Genomic DNA, 18,339 nt, shown 5'->3' on the forward strand with positions numbered 1-18,339 from the left:
ATGCCAGGACCGAGTGCATCCTTGAGGCCACATACCTCAAATTTAACAGCTATGTTGCTAAATGCCCACAGCCTTCATAATAAGCTAACGGATTTCCAGGCTTCAATCTACTTTAATAATGTTGACATTTTGGTGATTACCGAAACTTGGCTTACACCCACCATTTTGGATCATGAAATCCTTCCTAGAGGTTACAACATTTACCATCGCGACAGGAAAGAGGAGAGAAGAGGCGGAGGCATTTTGATTGCTATAAGAGACAATATTTCATCCCTACATCGCCGGGATATAAAAACAAATTGTGAGCTTGTGGTTGTTGAAGTCAATCTGACGAAGGCCAATAAGTTCCTTCTTTATGGCTTTTACTGTCATCCGTCGACTAATAGTGCATATTTGCTGGAACTCAAACAATCTCTGTCACATGAGGAATTGAATACCCCACTTTTCCTCTGTAGTGACTTTAATTTTCCTGACATCAACTGGAACTATCAAGCAGCTCGGGGCTTAGATAATCTTCCAAATATGTTTTGCAGCATCGTCAGTGACCCGTTTCTAACACAGATGAATCATTCCACAACAAGAATCACAGATAACACAGAGAACATTCTTGACCTCATTTTTACTAACCAACCCAAACGTGTATGTGAAATGGAGACATTCGATTGTGAATTCGCCATGGATCACCTTGGAGTCGCTTTCCTTATTAAAACCAAAGTCAAAAGAGAGCGTGTTGTTCATTATACGTACGACTTTAAGAAAGCTAATTTTGATGCACTGAGACAAGCACTCTCAGTTACTTCTCTAGACATGGGGTTTGATGAAAGTGATGTTGATCAATGTTGGGAAAGTTGGTGTGATCTATTCTTGAATGCCGTTGAGTCGTATATACCAAAGATCAAGCTTAAAGATGCGAAATCTCCAAGATGGATTGACGGTGAAATTGTCAAACTATCAAGGAAGAAGAAACGACCATGGAAACGAGCAAAACAGTCTAATTCGGCTGTGCATTGGGACAATTACAGGTCAATATGTAAAACCGCTACGAAACGTAAATACCGTGAGTTCCTAAAGGAACTTCAAGCCGATCTAAAGGATAATCCAAAAAGTTTTGGAACTTAAATAGATTGTAAACAAAGTCTGCAAGAATTCCAAAAGTTGTCCACTTTGGTAGTGCTAAAGCCTCAACCCCCTAAGCCAAGGCATATCTATTTAATCACTTTTTTGCCTCCGTGTTTTTGAAGCCTGATTTGCATACAGTAGAAACAACAACCCCTTTTCCTGCCCAAGATAATGAATTGTATTCTATTCAAGCATCAATCCAGGAAGTGTCAAAAAGTTTTGGAACTTAAATAGATTGTAAACAAAGTCTGCAAGAATTCCAAAAGTGGTCCACTTTGGTAGTGCTAAAGCCTCAACCCCCTAAGCCAAGGCATATCTATTTAATCACTTTTTTGCCTCCGTGTTTTTGAAGCCTGATTTGCATACAGTAGAAACAACAACCCCTTTTCCTGCCCAAGATAATGAATTGTATTCTATTCAAGCATCAATCCAGGAAGTGTTAAAAGCACTGAAAAAAATTGACCCATCCAAGGCGTGTGGCCCTGATCAAATACTGGGCAGAATATTACGGGAATGTTCACCTGAAATTGCACCTTCTCTAACACATTTAAATTAATATTTCCTTAAGAGTTGGCTGTGTCCCACAAGATTGGAGGCGTGCAAATGTTGTCCCTGTTTATAAAAAAGGTGAGAACGAAGATGCCTGTAGCTATACAGCAATCTCACTGTTAAGCCTTGTTTCCAAGATTACTGAGTGCATTGTTCTTGATCGTTTCTCCAACTTCATTGCCGATAACATCTTTCCCATGCAACATGGTTTCATCAAAGGACGCTCTACTATCACTCAGCTCCTCAACACAGTAATCAGATGGTCAGAAAAATCGACCATGGCAAACAAACTGATGTCGCCTTCTTGGATTTCTCCAAGGCATTTGATTCAGTATCTCATGCACATCTAATCAGTAAGCTGGGTCAGTCTAGAATTAAGGGACCATTGTTGCACTGGTTCATAAGCTACCTTGGCAATAGGCTACAGCAAGTAGTAATTGATGGTAAAAGCTCAAATTGGTTCGTAGTTACTAAAAGTTGGAATCACCTGAAACCACCTGAAACCACCTGAAACCACCTGAAACCATCTGAAACCATCTGAAACCATCTGAAACCATCTGAAACTACCAATGAAACCACCTGAAACCATCTGAAATTACCTGAAAATTACATGAAAGCACGCAGACATGAACGCAGACCGCAGACCGCAAACCGCACACCTCGAATACCCACGCCTCGAAAAAGGTCTACACAGTGTGTAATTACCAGATTTATCTCTCTTCCCTTTGTTATCAAACGAGATCACGGAATGCGTAAGCGAAACTGCTATGTAAACATTGGAGCTGAATTCTTATTGAACATATCGCAGTTACGACCCTCCACTGTCGAGCCGTACCAGTCTTGCATAGGTTATGTGTGTGCCTTTTGAGTCAGTCGACGTATGCGCAATCAGTTTTCCTTTGTGTATACAGTGTGTAATTACCAGATTTATCTATCTTTCATTTGTCATTGATGTTATCAGACGAGATCTCGGAATATCTGTTTTCACGTTAAAGTACTTCTACTATATGAAATCATTTTTGGCACAATCGTACAAAGCAACTCAGGTGTCTCGTTAACACAGACCTCGAAAACGCAGACCGCAGACCGCAGACCGCAGACCGCAAACCGCACACCTCGAATACCCACGCCTCGAAAAAGGTCTACACAGTGTGTAATTACCAGATTTATCTCTCTTCCCTTTGTTATCAAACGAGATCACGGAATGCGTAAGCGAAACTGCTATGTAAACATTGGAGTTGAATTCTTATTGAACATATCGCAGTTACGACCCTCCACTGTCGAGCCGTACCAGTCTTGCATAGGTTATGTGTGTGCCTTTTGAGTCAGTCGACGTGTGCGCAATCAGTTTTCCTTTGTGTATACAGTGTGTAATTACCAGATTTATCTATCTCTCTTGTCATTGATGTTATCAGATGAGATCTCGGAATATCTGTTTTAACGTTAAAGTACTTCTACTATATGAAATCATTTTTGGTACAATCGTACAAAGCAACTCAGGTGTCTTGTTAACACAGACCTCAAAAACGCAGAACGCAGACCGCAGACCGCGCAGCTCGAAAAACGTGTACACAGTGTGTAATTACAAGATTTATCTCTCTTCCCTTCGTTATCAAACGAGATCTTGGAATGCGTCGCGAAACTGAAACTATTTTCATTGTCAGTGACAGTGAGATAACAGATAAAAATAGACGTAAAGTAGAGTAAATTAGGAGTTTGACTAATGGTCGTGGGTCTTGGGTACAAGTCGTGGGTCGTGGGTGTGGGTGTGGGTAAAAGTCGTGGGTGTGGTTAATACTTAATAATAAAAATAACCATTTAAAATATTAAATATAATAATACATAAATTTTATACAACCCTGTCATTCATTAATTTAACTGTTCTTTCTTCTAGTTATTTTATTTTGTTTATTCAATTTACCCTACTTTACGTCTATTTTTATCTGTTATCTCACTGTCAATGAAATTAGTTTCAGTTTCGCGACGCATTCCGAGATCTCGTTTGATAACAAAGGGTAGAGAGATAAATCTTGTAATTACACACTGTATTCACGTTTTTCGAGCTGTGCGGTCTGCGGTCTGCGTTCTGCGTTTTCGAGGTCTGTGTTAACAAGACACCTGAGTTGCTTTGTACGATTGTACCAAAAATGATTTCATATAGTAGAAGTACTATAACGTTAAAATTGCGACAGCGCTCGTGAATTCTATATTTGCGGCTAAAGTCAGGGCCAAAGAACAGAAATTCCGAGATCTCGTCTGACAACATCAGTGACAAAAGAATGATTGATAAATCTGGTAATTACACACTGTATACACAAAGGAAAACTGATTGTGCACAAGTCGACTGACTCAAAAGGCACACACATAACCTCTGCCAGACTGGTAACTCGACAGTGGAGGATCGTAAACGTGATATCAGCTGTTGTCACACTACAGGGTTTTGTCCTAGGGAAACTCAAATTTGCAAGTGTGACCGATTTTTCCCTAAGTAAATTATCTCGGGAAAGTTTTATCGTCTGGGGCTTGAAAACCGCAAGAGAACAAAAGAATGTCATGTGGATTTCCCTTGAAAACAACCCTAAAAAGCAGAAAAAGGGAAAAATCAAATCCCAGAGTAGCCGACCAATGGACGCTCGTCGGCGATCGCGCTGGTGACAGATCCGGAATTATCGTGTTGTGAAACTAATTTAATGTAATTACAAGACTTATCTCTCTTCCCGTCGTGAAACTGAAACTAATTTCATTGACAGTGAGACAACAGATAAAAATAGACGTAAAGTAGGGTAAATTGAATAAACAAAATAAAATAACTAGAAGAAAGAACAGTTAAATTAATGAATGACAGGGTTGTATAAAACTTATGTATTATTATATTTAATATTTTAAATGGTTATTTTTATTATTAAGTATTAACCACACCCACGACTCTTACCCACACCCACACCCACACCCACGACCCACGACTTGTGCACCCACACCCACGACCCACGACTTGTGCCCCCAACCCACGACCCACGACCATTAGTCAAACTCGTAAATTAGCAATACAGAAGCTTTGCGTCATGCTGAAAATTAAGATACCGATTTGCGATAATGTTTAATTCACGTGGGTTTAGGTGGCTTCTTGGGTGGTTTCAGGTAATTTCAGATGGTTTCCACGGGGGTTGCAGATGGTTTCAGGTGGTTTCAGGTGGTTTCAGGCGGTTTCAGGTGGTTTCAGGTGGTTTCAGGTGATTCCAACTTTTAGTAACTACGCAAATTGGTTACCTGTCACTTCAGGAGTCCCACAGGGTTCTCTACTTGGACCTGCCTTATCTGTGTTGTTTATTAATGATATGCCGAGTGTGTTATCTCACTCAAAAACATTGGCTCTATTTGCTGATGATGCTGAGTGCTTCCACGCCATAAGATCTTATGCTGACTGTGCCTTGCTACAAGACGACATTGACAAGCTGGTCGACTGGAGTAACAACTGGAAGCTGGCCTTCAATGTTGACAAATGCTCACTTTGCACAGTAACACGGAAACGCAACCCCATAATTTGCAACTACAAAATTGGAGAGAAGGTTCTTAACAGGGTGAGAGCCCAGCGCGATCTTGGGGTACTTATGTCAGATACAGCTAGCTTCAATGATCACATCCACGCCCAGGTAAACAAGGCTAACAAAATGCTGGGTTTTATTCGTCGCACTATCAGCGGAAGCAAAATTTTATTACCAACTCTGAAATCCCTTTATGTGGCTCTTGTACGTTCTCACCTTGAGTACGCCTCTGAAATCTGGAGCCCAAAATCAATTACTACAATAAAAAGAATAGAAGGGGTGCAACGACTTGCGACTCCACTTATGTTACCCGATTTTAGCTATAATGAACGCCTAAAACGTCTCAACCTGCTACCACTTGTTTATCGCAGAGAAGTCAAGGATCTTTCAACTTTTTATAAACTGAAGTGAGGGCATTTTAACTCTTCACTTAATTCGTATTTTCAATTTTGTTCAGATGAGACATTAAGATCACGTGCAAGTAATAAACTAAGAATTAATAGATTCAGGACGGAACTTTTTAAGGGAACATTTTTTAATAGGATTCCGTATCTATGGAACAATCTGCCTGATGCATTGAGGACGGCCAGCTGTTGTGTTTCTTCTTTTAAGAGACTATGCACTATTTTTTATAACTATAGGGTTTTCGACCCTGAGCACCCCTGTACCACCTGGGCTAAACCAGCACTTAGTTAGTAAGGTTGTTAGTTAGTTAGTTAGTTAGATTACTCAGTTAGGTAGTTAGCAGCTAGCTAGTTACCTACCTTAAGTTTTTATATATCCGTATATTTTCTTCATGATGGGTTGACTAGCACATATGGTTCGTCAGTTCCCTTCTAGTCTTCTCCACTGCCTTGTTATGTAAACCATTTGTTATTATTGTGTGTTCTTCTGTTGTTTTCCCATGTAATTGAAGTGAAATGGAATAAATTAAAATTAAATTAACAACCCACTTAGCTACTTACAAACCACAGTAAAACTGGGTGCAACAGAGATGCGCTGGGCTGCAGAACTCGCTCAGTTCACGTTCACCATCAAGTACCGCTCTGGGAGAAGTAACTGGAATGCGGATGCCCTTAGCAGGAAGACTTACCATGGTGAGGAACCCCCAGTGGCTAGACTGGAAGAATTGACCAGTGCCCCCTCTAATACGTTAGGTAATGGAACAGGCACCCTTATCCCTGCTTGTGTCAGGGCATGTGCTGAAGAAGCAATGGTAGGACCCCTGCTACAGCATTCTCGTGTGAGGTCACCAAGCATGGCACCCCAGGCTATGTTGATGTTGCCGTCCATATCAAGTGTGGATATGGCTACCACGCAGAGGAACAACGAAACAATTGGTAGGCTGTGGTAATATTGGGCACGAAAACACCCCCCAACTCTCCGTCAGCTAATCAAGGAACCAAAGCCTGCATGAAGATTGCTAAGGGAGTGGAAGCGCGTCAAGGAGAAGAATGTTGTCTTGTATCGTGTTGTCCGAGTGAACAGTCAAGAGGTGCGACAGCTGATACTACCTGGCTCCCTGAAGGATAAGGTGCCAAGGTCGGTTCCTGATGATCTAGGCCATCAAGCTGTCAAGAAGACTGCAGTACTAACTCGGGGTAAGTGTTATTGGCCCAGGATGGTGACAGATATTACTCAATACTGTGGTAAGTGCAGGCGGTGAGCTCTGGCCAAAGCAGGGAAGAAGCTTCATTCTACCATGAGCTCCTTGACAGCCAGTAAGCCATTGGAGATTTTAGCCATTGATTTCAGTGTTGGAGAAAAGTAGCAGTGGCATAGAGAACATCCTGGTCCTTACCGATGTTTTCATAAAGTTTACCCAGGACATTCAAACAAAAGATCAGAAGGCAATGACTGTGGCACGGGCGCTGGTGAAGGAATGGATTGTGAGGTTTGGAGTACCCAAGAGGATCCACAGCGTTCAAGGGTGGAATTTTGAGGGCAAGGTGATTCAGGAACTGTTCAAGATCTATGACATCACCAAGAGTTGTACCTCCCCTTATCACCCTCAGGGTAACAGGCAATGCAAGCGCTTCAAAAGAACTATGCATGATCGCTTATGCACAATGAGTCTCACGAGAAAACGCAGGTGGCCCGAGTTTCTCCCTGAACTTGTGTTTGCCTACAATTGTACTCCTCATTCAACCACCGGTTACTCGCCCTACTACTTGTTCTTTGACATGGAACCGAAACTCCCTGTGGACCACATGCTGGGATCAGTGAGGCAGGTTAAGGGGGAGTGTTCAGAGTGGATCACCAAACACCGGGAACATTTAGAGAAGGCCTTCAGGCTCACCTCGGTGAGAACAAAGCAGGAGGCTTTGTGACATCAGGCTAGGAGTAACCTCAAAGCGACACATACAAGTCTACCTGTCAGTGCCAGGGTGTACCTTAGGAATCAGGTCAAAGGGCATAACAAGATACAGGACGTGTAGGATGCAACCCCACAAACACATATGTTGTGGTACCACTTGTGGCCGTGCCAGGTGAGGGAGAGCAGAGAAAAACCGTTCACAGGAATGACATCTTGCATGCAACACAACTTGCTGATGACATGGGATTGGAAAACTCCCAAGCTGTAAGCCAGGACAGAAGCTGAGATGTTTATAACAGTGATGTACTGTTGAAAACAGGGACAGGTAGTGGAGCTGAACAAACAGGAAGCAAAGGATCAGATGACGAGGAGGAAGATGAGGATTTCAAACTTGCAGTGCTACCGAAACAGAGCAGTGCCCCTGAAGATATCCCTAATGGCTCTGAGACACAACAGGTGCTAAATGTTGATTTAGGACAGAGTAAGTCAGAGACCCCTGCAAAGGAGAGTGCAAAATAAGACCAGGAGCCCCAGATTACAGCCAAACTAGCAGCTGATGTTGCTGCTCACCTTAAAGAGCCTGATACTTTGCAGACCAGTACCAGTGGACACGAGGGAGCGGAGGTGATGCTGGCTACTGATGATGCGAAGAGCAGCCTAACAGTAAGGAGATCCACTTGAACAGGAGCTGGTCAGCATTCCGACTCCCACCTCTCACCGAGATCTGTGATGAGGGAAGGCACGACAACTGTGATGGACCCACAAATACTGAACTCTGTAGCACAGTCCACCCTACTTCTAATGCAGTTGTTAACTAGGAACGATAAAGTATCGACGCGTATTGTTACTGTTTCCATTAAGCTGGTCAATTTAGTTTTCCGTTTGTAAGGTTGTAGAGCCGCCAACCTTAAGCAGGGAAGAATGTGACATGGGTGCCCTGTGGTTAGTTCAAGAAGGCCTGGTTAATAGGACACTGGCCATGCTTGTTTTTCTTCATGGTGTTTTACCAGGTATTGGATCCATTTCGTACAATCAAGACTTGTTCCAGGCCATCCTGCACCCATATGTCATATGTTAATTATCAGGTGCTTCAAGTAGAGATATTGTAAGTTTTTATTCATATATTTGATTGTTCTAATTCAGTTTTTGTGCAGTTTCTGTATGCTTCGGTGCGCTCGCTTACGCTTCAAATGCTTTCTTTTACAAATTAGTTTTGGTTCGTTTAGGACCAATTATCACCAGGTTGTATACGAAACTTTAGGGATAGCACAGGTTAGTTCTTGCCGCCGGGGTAAGCCGTGATTTTGTTGTTATTTTACTTGTTAGTTGCCCTGACTTACAAGGTAAAGTCTTTGTTGATATAAACCCCCAACTCATGGAACATTATGTCGGAAACAGGCTTTGTCTGAGGTAGAATAGTTAATTTAGTCGACTCATTTAAATAAATCTATACTTCTTTAGGTCTTTGCTTGTGTTATGAATAAACTCATTTGGAGTCAAACTACCTGCGTCACATGTACCCCAAGGGTCCATTTTAGGGCAACTCCTCTTTTTGCTATATGTCAATGATATTCAATATTGCTCCAGGAAAATTAATTTTTTCTTTTTGCTGATGATACTAATGTTCTTTACTCTCGCGAAAATCTCAAGAAATTGGACTTAATTGTAGATATTAAATTGAACAACCTATTCAGTTGGCTAACCGCAATAAATTTACACTTAACAGAAAGAAATTAAACTTTGTTACTTTCTGCCCATAGAAAAAAAGACTTAATTACCTGCCACAAGTTAATATTCCTAACCCTGAAGGAAATAACAATGTTACCCTTGAACATAAGAATTGCATTAAATATCTTGGGTTATTGATTGATGAAAATCTAACTTGGAAAAACCATATTGATACCCTTACAACAAAAATAAGTAAAACTGTTGGTCTAATTGCGAAGACCTACTGTTCCTAGTCGAGCTCACCTGGATATTTATAAGTCCTTCATTGCACCCTATATAATGTATGGATTAACTTCTTGGGGAACTGCATCTAAGATGTTGTTAAATAACATTCTTGTTTCTACAAAAACGTGTACTCTGTCTTATTTTCCCTGCCCCAGTAAGGGAGCATGTAATACCCCCCTCTTCTTGAAAACATAACTTTTACCACTAGAATTCCAATATTATGAAAAAATTGCTAATTTAATGTACGACATCAATAGTAGTTCTGCACAGATTAATATTTCGAATTTGTTTTCTAAAATTATCCGAGTTCACTCTTACGGCACACATTCATCAACGTTTGAGCATTTTTATACCAAAAAATGTGCACTTAATGTTCAAAGTAAGGCCTTTTCATGGGTTGGTGTTAAAATCTGGAATAGGATACTAACTATATATGTCTCAAAAACTCATCCAAGAACTCTTTTAAAAAATCCATTGGAACAAAATTAATCAAAATTCTAGAAACTAAAAACTCCTTTGTCTACATAGATACTCTGATTAATAAGATGAAAGATTAATTACTAACAGAAATTATGTTTGGTCTGTAGTCTTCCTCTTTTCATACTATCCTAATACCTAGATATTTGTGAGGATGAAGATTAATGTCTACATGTTGTAATTGTATGTGAATATTTATTGTATAAAATCGCGCAAAATTATTCGTCAACTGTCTGGCTTGTCGCAATTAGTTCTTCACTATTTGCAAGCCAGCCTAGTGATAACCATCTCATGGGAACAAATAAAAACTACTTTGACTTTGACGACTTTGATTTTGATGTCTCATCTGGAATCTCTCCAGGCTCATTCTTAGGGCCTTTACTTTTTGTCATATTTATTTGCCCTTTGTAAATATATCTTATTAACCAGGCGCAAGGGCCGTACTGGGAGAATATTGGCCCGAGGTCTTGATAGTATGGACCGGGTGCAGTGAGGTCCCTACAAAAAAGACCGAGGGCCGATATTCTTCCAGTATGATCCCGAGCAAGCTTGGTTAATAAAAGATTATACGACTGAAGTTCAAAGGGACACAAGTGCGGTATCATTCGGGACAGTGCCCGGTCCAATACTGAGAGAATACTGACCGGCAATAGAGCATTTTGATTGGTTGATTTTAGTTATTGGCCCTCTGACTGCCCGAGTCGTGTAACAAGTGTATTTACTACAGCCCTTTGTGCGGATGACTGCAAATGTTTCAGGATCATTGACATGGCTGGTGATCTTGAATTATTCCAACTAGAACTGGATAATCTGCATCAATAGAGTGTTCAGAATTTCGTGGACTTTAATGCTAAGAAATGCAAAATCATGAAAGTTACTAAAGCTCAACCACTTCTAGTTTCTTCCTGGAAAATTATGGATTGGAAGAGGTTACAGAGTTTAAAGACTTGGGAATTATTCCTAATGAACACTTATCATGGAACCCACACATCGCTTACGTTGTATCCAAGTTCAACACCATGCTTGGTTTAATTGAAAGAGCTTGTAAAGGTCTAGATGACCCAATGATCTTGAACACTCTTTATTGCTTCTTAGTTCCCTCAAACCTGGAATACAGTTCAGTTACGTGGTCTCCCTATACAAAAAGAGATATTGAAAAGCTGGAAAGGGTACAGAGAAGAGCAACTAAATTTATCTTATAGAGTGATGATCCCTATGACATTCGTTTGAATAAGTTAAACATCATGTCACTGGAGAAGAGAGGATTACTGACTGATCTGACATTCTTATATAAAGTACTTAATGGCAACATCAATATTGATGTCAGTAAAATTATAGATTTCCACTCTGAAGCAGACTGCTTTTCACTTAGGTCTAAGGACTTTTTAACCTTAAAGAAGAAATATGCCAGAACTGTCTTGAAGTATAGTTTTTTTCCATCGAATAACTGACATGTGAAATCAATTACCTTTTGATATTCGTTATTAGGATAATGTAAATATTTTTAAGTCCAGAGTCAAGAAGTTTATTGGTGATTCTTAAGTATTTTTCCTTTTTATAAATGAATTTCTTCATTTATTGTCTTTAGTGTATTTATAGGAATCTTTTGTATAAGAAATTCCGCCGAATTCCTACGAATGCAAACTAGAATAAGTACCAGTCTCAGCGTAATAAGGTTACAGCTCTTAAAAGACAGTCAGTTAAAGATTTCTGTTCTGATGAAGTGTCTTTTTCTTCTAGATGCTCTCTTGATTCATTCTGGAATAAACTGAGGCCACTCCTACCAAAAAGTAACTCCAGTGTCAATACAAGCTCCACCTGTTTACTTGAAAATGGCAGAATTGTACCTAACACCAATGTGTCTCTTAATGAATATTTTACAACACCAATGATTAATGAGTCCGTCCTTACCATTTCCGTGGATGAATTTTCTAGCCGCGCCACTGTTGTCAATATCAGGATGAAGGCACCCAGAATCATAGGCGTACGAGCCGAAAGGAGCGGGAGGGGCTGCAGCCCCCCCAAATTTTGGGCAACTCAGATTTTTTGGGTGGCACGAGAAATTTGGGCAATGCTAGTTTTTAAAGAAGCTTGCATGTGTCTGTGCATTTTTCTTCGAAGAGATATTTTCTGTTTCAACCTGAAGTCAGCGTTGTAAATAGGCTCGATTTCCACCATCTCCCAGGTCCGGTCTTTGGGGGGATGAGTGCAGGCTCATTTTCCCGAACAGTGCCTGGTAATGAAGCCTATGTTCTAAAGCCAGTTAAATTCACACGAGACAGTGGTTGCCTAGCACAGGATCACTTTCTGGTTATTTTTTAAGGGGATCATATGTTGATATACATATTTGTAATTTTGCTGTTGGGCACTGTGCTGCACTGCACTAGTTAGTGTGGGGAATTTCCAGCCACGAATTAATTAGAGTCAATTTCAGCATAACTTTCTAGAATCATATTGTAGATTATCCACTGGAGACTCTCAGAAGATCTGAGCCACGTGCTCTGTAGCCACTGTCTCGTGTCAATTGAACTGGCCTTACCACGTCCTTTATGGTGTAAAGCCAGCGAAATTCACGCCCGTAGCTTTTCAAAAATTTACGCAACAGTGAAAACAAATACGCACATTACATAAGTTTTTTTTGTGTAAAACTCGCCTTATACTATATCAGACATGTCGAATCCAGCCCCACAAAAACGTAAGCAGGCCTATCACCATTGCATTACCTGTTCTGAATGTAAAAAAGATATCGTTGCTGAGTACCAAGACGCTCATGCAAGAACCAAGCATATAGGCAAGAGAGTTAAATTTACTGTTTCTCTGCACCAAATCAATCACAACTAAGTTTCACCAGCGGCGATGAAACAATAAATATCCTTAAATACAGTAAAATCAACACCGAAGATGTTGGCTCAGATCTTCAGAATGACAACAGTACAGATATAGTGGATTCATTAGATACTGCTCCAGATAAGTCAGAAATTGAGATGATTCAAGTGAATAATGGTGTTCGGCATGCTCCGGCTACATCAGAATTTATGGATGTTGGTGTAACAGATAAGTCAGAGATAATGGCTATGGAAAACATACATAATCGTGCTGACAATGGTGCTAGTGCTCCAGATACAACAGAAATCGTAGACAATGGTGCTAACTCTGAAATCGTGAATAGTGCTGATCGTGATATGTCCATTTCAGTTGTCATAGATAACAGTGTTCTGGAAAAGTCACAGAAGTCAGTTATCATGGATAGTAGTGCCCCAGGATAAGTCAGATATCGGAGATGGTACGCATAATTCTTCCTTGGATACAAATGTACATAGTGGTACTTGCCAAAAGTCCAGTGATACAGACGAGGGCCCTCAGCAACCTATCTTGAAGTGCTACGACCCAAAAAAAATTTGGCAGTGAATCTTTTTCAAGAGATTTCAATCCAGCCTGGTACAAACATTATCCATGACTGAGCTACAACTGTGAAACACATACAGCGTGCTGCTACCCATGCCAGAAATACTTAAATGCCCATGATTTCCCGTTTGACAATTGGAAGAAGATAGAGCATTTCACCAGAGTTCTCACTAAACACCACAAGAGTGAGAACCATCAAATGGCCATGGCGAAATGGATTGATAGAAGAGCAAATAAAAAGAAAAATACTTCAATACTGAGCAAACTCCAGGAACCACACAAACAATATGTGAAGGAAAATTGCGACTACTTGAAAGTTATCATTGAATGTCTCATGTTCACAGCCCAACAGAACATCGCCCAATGGGGCCACGATGAACAACGTGATAGTTTGATAGTTTTAATAGCAGTGATGTAAATAGAGGTAATTTTCTGGAGCTAATTCACTTGTGGTGCAGGGACATAGCTTGGCTGAAGCTATGAAACTTGAAAGCCAGCATCAGAAGCATGCACAGTGGACATCTCCCGTGATACAAAACGATTGGGTACAAATTATCGCCGACCTCATTCGCGAGCGTATCACAAACGATGTGCAAACCAGCAGATGGTATGTTATCATCTTGGACGAAACACCAGACATTAGCAGAACTGAAGAAGTTTCACTTTGCCTTAGTTTTGCACTGAATGGAACGAAGAAAGAAGTATTCATTGGTTTCTACTCCACAAAATCAACCAAAGGCGAAATACTGTATGAACTGGTGAAATCTGCTATTACTGAACTCTAACTTGATCTCAAGAACATTGCTGGTAGAGCATTTGATGGGGTAGCTAATATGAACGGTGTACACAAGGGACTCTCGACAAGAATGGAAGAGTGCTCTCCGCTCGGTATCTACGTCCACTGTTATGGACATGTGCTCAACCTTGCCCTTCAAGATACTATGACACAGATTGAACCATTGCAAAACGCTCTGGGAATTATCCAGGCTCTGTACAACTTTTTAGAAGCGAGTCCCAAACAACGCGCCTTGTTTAGTGACACAGAAGTACAAGGTGAGGATCTAAAACTGATGCTGAAGTCATTAAGTACCACGCGATGGTCATGCCGGTGGGAAGCCACAAAGGCCGTACACGGGCAAATGGAACGGATCGTAAAAGCCCTGCTCACACTGCCTTTAGACAAAGATCCAAAAACCTACTCTGAGAGCAGAGCCTTATTGAACGCCATTTTCGACTTGGAGTTTGTCTTTGGACTGTGTGTACTGAAAGTAATCCTCAGCAACACTAATAGTCTGTGCTGATATATTAAGGGGAAGACGGTCAATGTCATCTCCGCTCGTACAAATGCCGACTTGACCATTCAGACCCTACGCCAGTGTTGGAGTGAAGAAAGTTTCAAAAGCGTATGGCAGTTAACATCAGCAATGGGTCTGAAATGAAGAATTAGCTGACCAATTTTCAGTTTGAATTACGAGAAACCAGGGCACCCAGACAAACGCCATCCCGCTGCCTTCAAGCCCTTGTAGATGAACACATGCAAAGACAAATGCAGACACCGGAATCGCACCATCGTATAAACACTTACTATGCGCCCATCGACAAGGTGCTGTCCGAGCTTGAGCTCTAGCAGAAGTGACCAGGAAATACTCTGTGATTTGGGAAATATCTGTCAGAGTGAAATACCAGATAAAGAAAGCTTCTCCCGAGTTGCTAAATTTTACAAAATCGATGGGGAGATTCTGGAGGCCGAGCAGAATACGTACGCGAGTTTTCGTCGTGTACGTGGATTAGGCTACATGACTGTTTCAGAAATGTTGCAGACAATGCACGAGAATGATCTATTTGATATGTTCCCAGAGTTTTCTAGTGTGGTACCTATCCTTGCAGTGACACCTGCTACATCATGTTCTGCAGAACGATCATTCAGTGGGCTGCACAGGTTGAAAACTTACCTCCACAGCACCATGGGGCAACGTGTTAGTAACATCGCACTTACTAACACTGAAAGGGAATATGCCAACTCTGTAGCCGAGAAAGACATGGATCGTATCATTGATATATTTGGCCGTCGAAATGGCAGAGACAGCTATTTCTTTTAACGTGTTTTATATGTATGCCTATGTTAGTGTATCATATGACGACTGTTTCATAAAAATTTGGGAAACTTGCGAGAATTTTTTGGGCAAATGGTTCACCGCCTCCCGTGGCAAAAAATTGCCCATACGCCTATGCCCACAATAAATTTTTCATTTCAACCAGTCAGTGTGGCTCGATTTTCTGAAATTCTATCTAATCTAAACGTTCGGAAGCCAGCTGGTCCCGATTGAATACCACCCAAGCTGCTTCAAACTGCCGCTCCAGTCATAGCTGGACCTATGACTAAACTTTTCAATTACTGTATTGATGTAGGTGAGTGGCCATATCAATGGAAACTTAGTAACAACACTCCTGTCCATAAGAAAGATGATGAAACATCTAAGACAAATTATCGCCCTATTAGTGTCTTATCAGTTATACCCAAGGTGTTTGAGAAACTACAATTTAAACAGTTATATAGCATATTCACACAAGTCTTTTCGGATAATATGTCAGGATTCCTGCATGGGTTTTCTTGCTGTTCTGCTTTATTGAAGCTAACTGATGATTGATGCCAGGCTCTTGACAATAAAAAAGCTGTGGCAGTGGTCGCTATTGACCTATCCAAGGCATTTGACTCAATTTGCAACAAATTACTACAAGCTAAACTGAAAGCTTATGGCGTTCATAATTCGGCCTTAAAACTGATTCAGTCATATCTATCAGACCGCCTTCAATGAGTAAAATGTAATGGGAAGGTGTCAAACTGGCTGCCTCTTCGCTGTGGAGTGCCACAAGGGAGCCCTCTAGGCCCGCTTTTTTTAAATATTTTCGTGAATGATGTCAATTACTCAGCTGGATCTTCCTCCCTACATCTATATGCTGACAACACAAGGCAATATATAGCCCATGAGAACCCCTGCACACTTGAATCTACACTGAATCAAGATATCGAAAAATTAACCCTCTGGTTCGATGCGAATAATACCTGCAAGTAAACGCTACTAAAACTCAGGCAATGTCTCTGGGGAAATCTCAGTACCCATATAGTCTCTTTATTGGTTAATTCCATCGAAATTTAACCAACTCTCAAGATTCTTGGTGTTACATTGGATCGGGATTTGTCCTTCAAGCCCCAAGTGGCAATCATGCTGGAAAAAAGCATGTACTAAAATAGCCGCACTAAGGAGGATTAAGCATTTAATTCCTTCATACGTTATGATTTCCCTTTATAAAGCCTACGTGTTATCGCACATAGAATATTGTTCCCCTTTACTTCTGGTCATATCTCAAGCATTGAAAAATAACATCAAACGTATCAATCATTATGCGATCAAAACATTACTAAATTTAGGTCATTCGACCACCTATGACTTTTCATTAGCAATGGCTGATATTAACATTAGCTTGAGTAAAGGCGTATCCTGCAATCGCTCATGCTACTTTTTAAACGTTTTAAACTAGATGGCCCAAATGATATTTCTCAATTTTTTACACCTCAGCTTTCTAAGTACAATCTACGAAACAGTGGCTTAAAATAATGTTGTGCAGCCCTCATATAACAGCCTTGTCATGCACGAGTCCTATTTAAACCTGATTTCCCACATATGGAATCAACTACCAACCGTCACCAAATCCTCAAGCACTTTAGCACAATTTCGTGCTCGGCTGAATAATTTCAATTTCACAGCTGCAGGGTGTTAATATATGAAATGTATTTAACTATATCTGTTCATATTTTTATTCACTTTTGGGCTAGTTTATATTTATAAAATTCATATCTATTATATTATATTATACGTATGATGCACGATCCTCGCAGTAGAGAGCGCTATTTATGCAATAGCGAAAATATTATACAATATGATACTTAGATAATATATATTTACATTTTTTCTTAAATTTAGATGTTCTTAAGTTTCTCCAATACTTGTGTATAGATAATTCTAGTGTTTCTTAGCTTCTCGAGTGTTTTTAACATGAGCCTCTGGCTTGGAAGATTGCGCAAGCACTTCCCACTTTTCAACATTAAATAAATCATTACATATATTAGTTCATAGGTGATCTGTTTTTATATGGGGTTTAAAACTCTTTTGCCTTTGGCCTTTTTGACCATAGATTGTAATAAATAAGTAAATTAATAGATAAATAAACTTCTGGAAGTGAAGTTATATTGAATTCAGCTGCAGAGACTTCTCATAGATGAAGATGAAATGCCATTGACTTCTGTAGCTATGGGCACAGCACAGTTTAGACTGAGAGTCTAACAGGGAAATTGACTCAGACTTTTATCAGACTGACCCTGAGGCTGAGGAAAGTGATGAAAATGAAGAATTAGAACAACCAGAGCCTCCCAGGAAGCAGTGACGTACAACACAAGGTGAAAACGATGTTTTGAGCGATCCTGTTTGGGTAGAAGACATCAGGATGCATTCAGACCTGCCTTTCACCCAACATGCAGGCCTTAAAGTTCGAATGGGAGCAGATCAAAAGGACTCAGTGAGTTATTTTTGTCTGATTTTTACTGATGCTGTGTTTGATGTAGTTGTGCTACAAACAAATTTGTATCCTGCCCAGGAGCAAGTTAAAAACTTAGATAAACACTGTATGGTTTGGCATGAGATAGATAAAGATGAAATGAGAACATTTATTGCCTTAATTTTGGCCATGGGGCTGGTAAACACCATTCTCCACAAATACAATCTCAACGAACCAGTTTACACAAATTGTAAGGTACATACATTTTGTGAACAATACAAAATGAATTCCTAGAGGTCAAGATAGATATGACAAATTGGGCAAAATCAGGCCCTTCTTAGAACTAATTAGAAACAGGTTCCAAAGAGTTTAAGCCCTGAGCAAGAACCTGTCAGTGAATGAAACCCTTGTGAAGCTTAAAAG

General features: G+C 40.4%; 1 protein-coding gene and 1 long non-coding RNA gene across 3 annotated transcripts; one reads left to right on the forward strand and one right to left on the reverse strand.

The window, feature by feature from the left end:
- On the forward strand, positions 1-1,119 carry LOC148735090 (uncharacterized). The gene has a single exon (XM_088752868.1). It carries the CDS (start codon positions 1-3, stop codon positions 1,117-1,119), a length of 1,119 nt encoding a protein of 372 aa, XP_088608994.1.
- A 372-nt stretch (positions 1,120-1,491) lies between these two features.
- Positions 1,492-2,655, reverse strand: LOC148735091 (uncharacterized). 2 transcript variants are annotated; one of them, XR_015999369.1, is made up of 2 exons: positions 2,236-2,655; positions 1,492-2,175 (listed from the first exon to the last, which is right to left on the reverse strand). It is a non-coding gene; the product is annotated as an uncharacterized LOC148735091 (long non-coding RNA). The 2 variants fall into 2 exon arrangements; XR_015999370.1 differs by having other exon boundaries at positions 1,492-2,185.
- Positions 2,656-18,339: the final 15,684 nt, after the last annotated feature.

Source organism: Stylophora pistillata, chromosome 3 (genome assembly GCF_964205215.1).
Source record: "Stylophora pistillata chromosome 3, jaStyPist1.2, whole genome shotgun sequence".
NCBI classification, from domain to species: Eukaryota; Metazoa; Cnidaria; class Anthozoa; order Scleractinia; family Pocilloporidae; genus Stylophora; species Stylophora pistillata.

Bases quoted from the DNA above. Each gene is read 5' to 3' on its own strand.
- LOC148735090 (XM_088752868.1), top strand. From the start codon at position 1: ATGCCAGGACCGAGTGCATCCTTGAGGCCACATACCTCAAATTTAACA.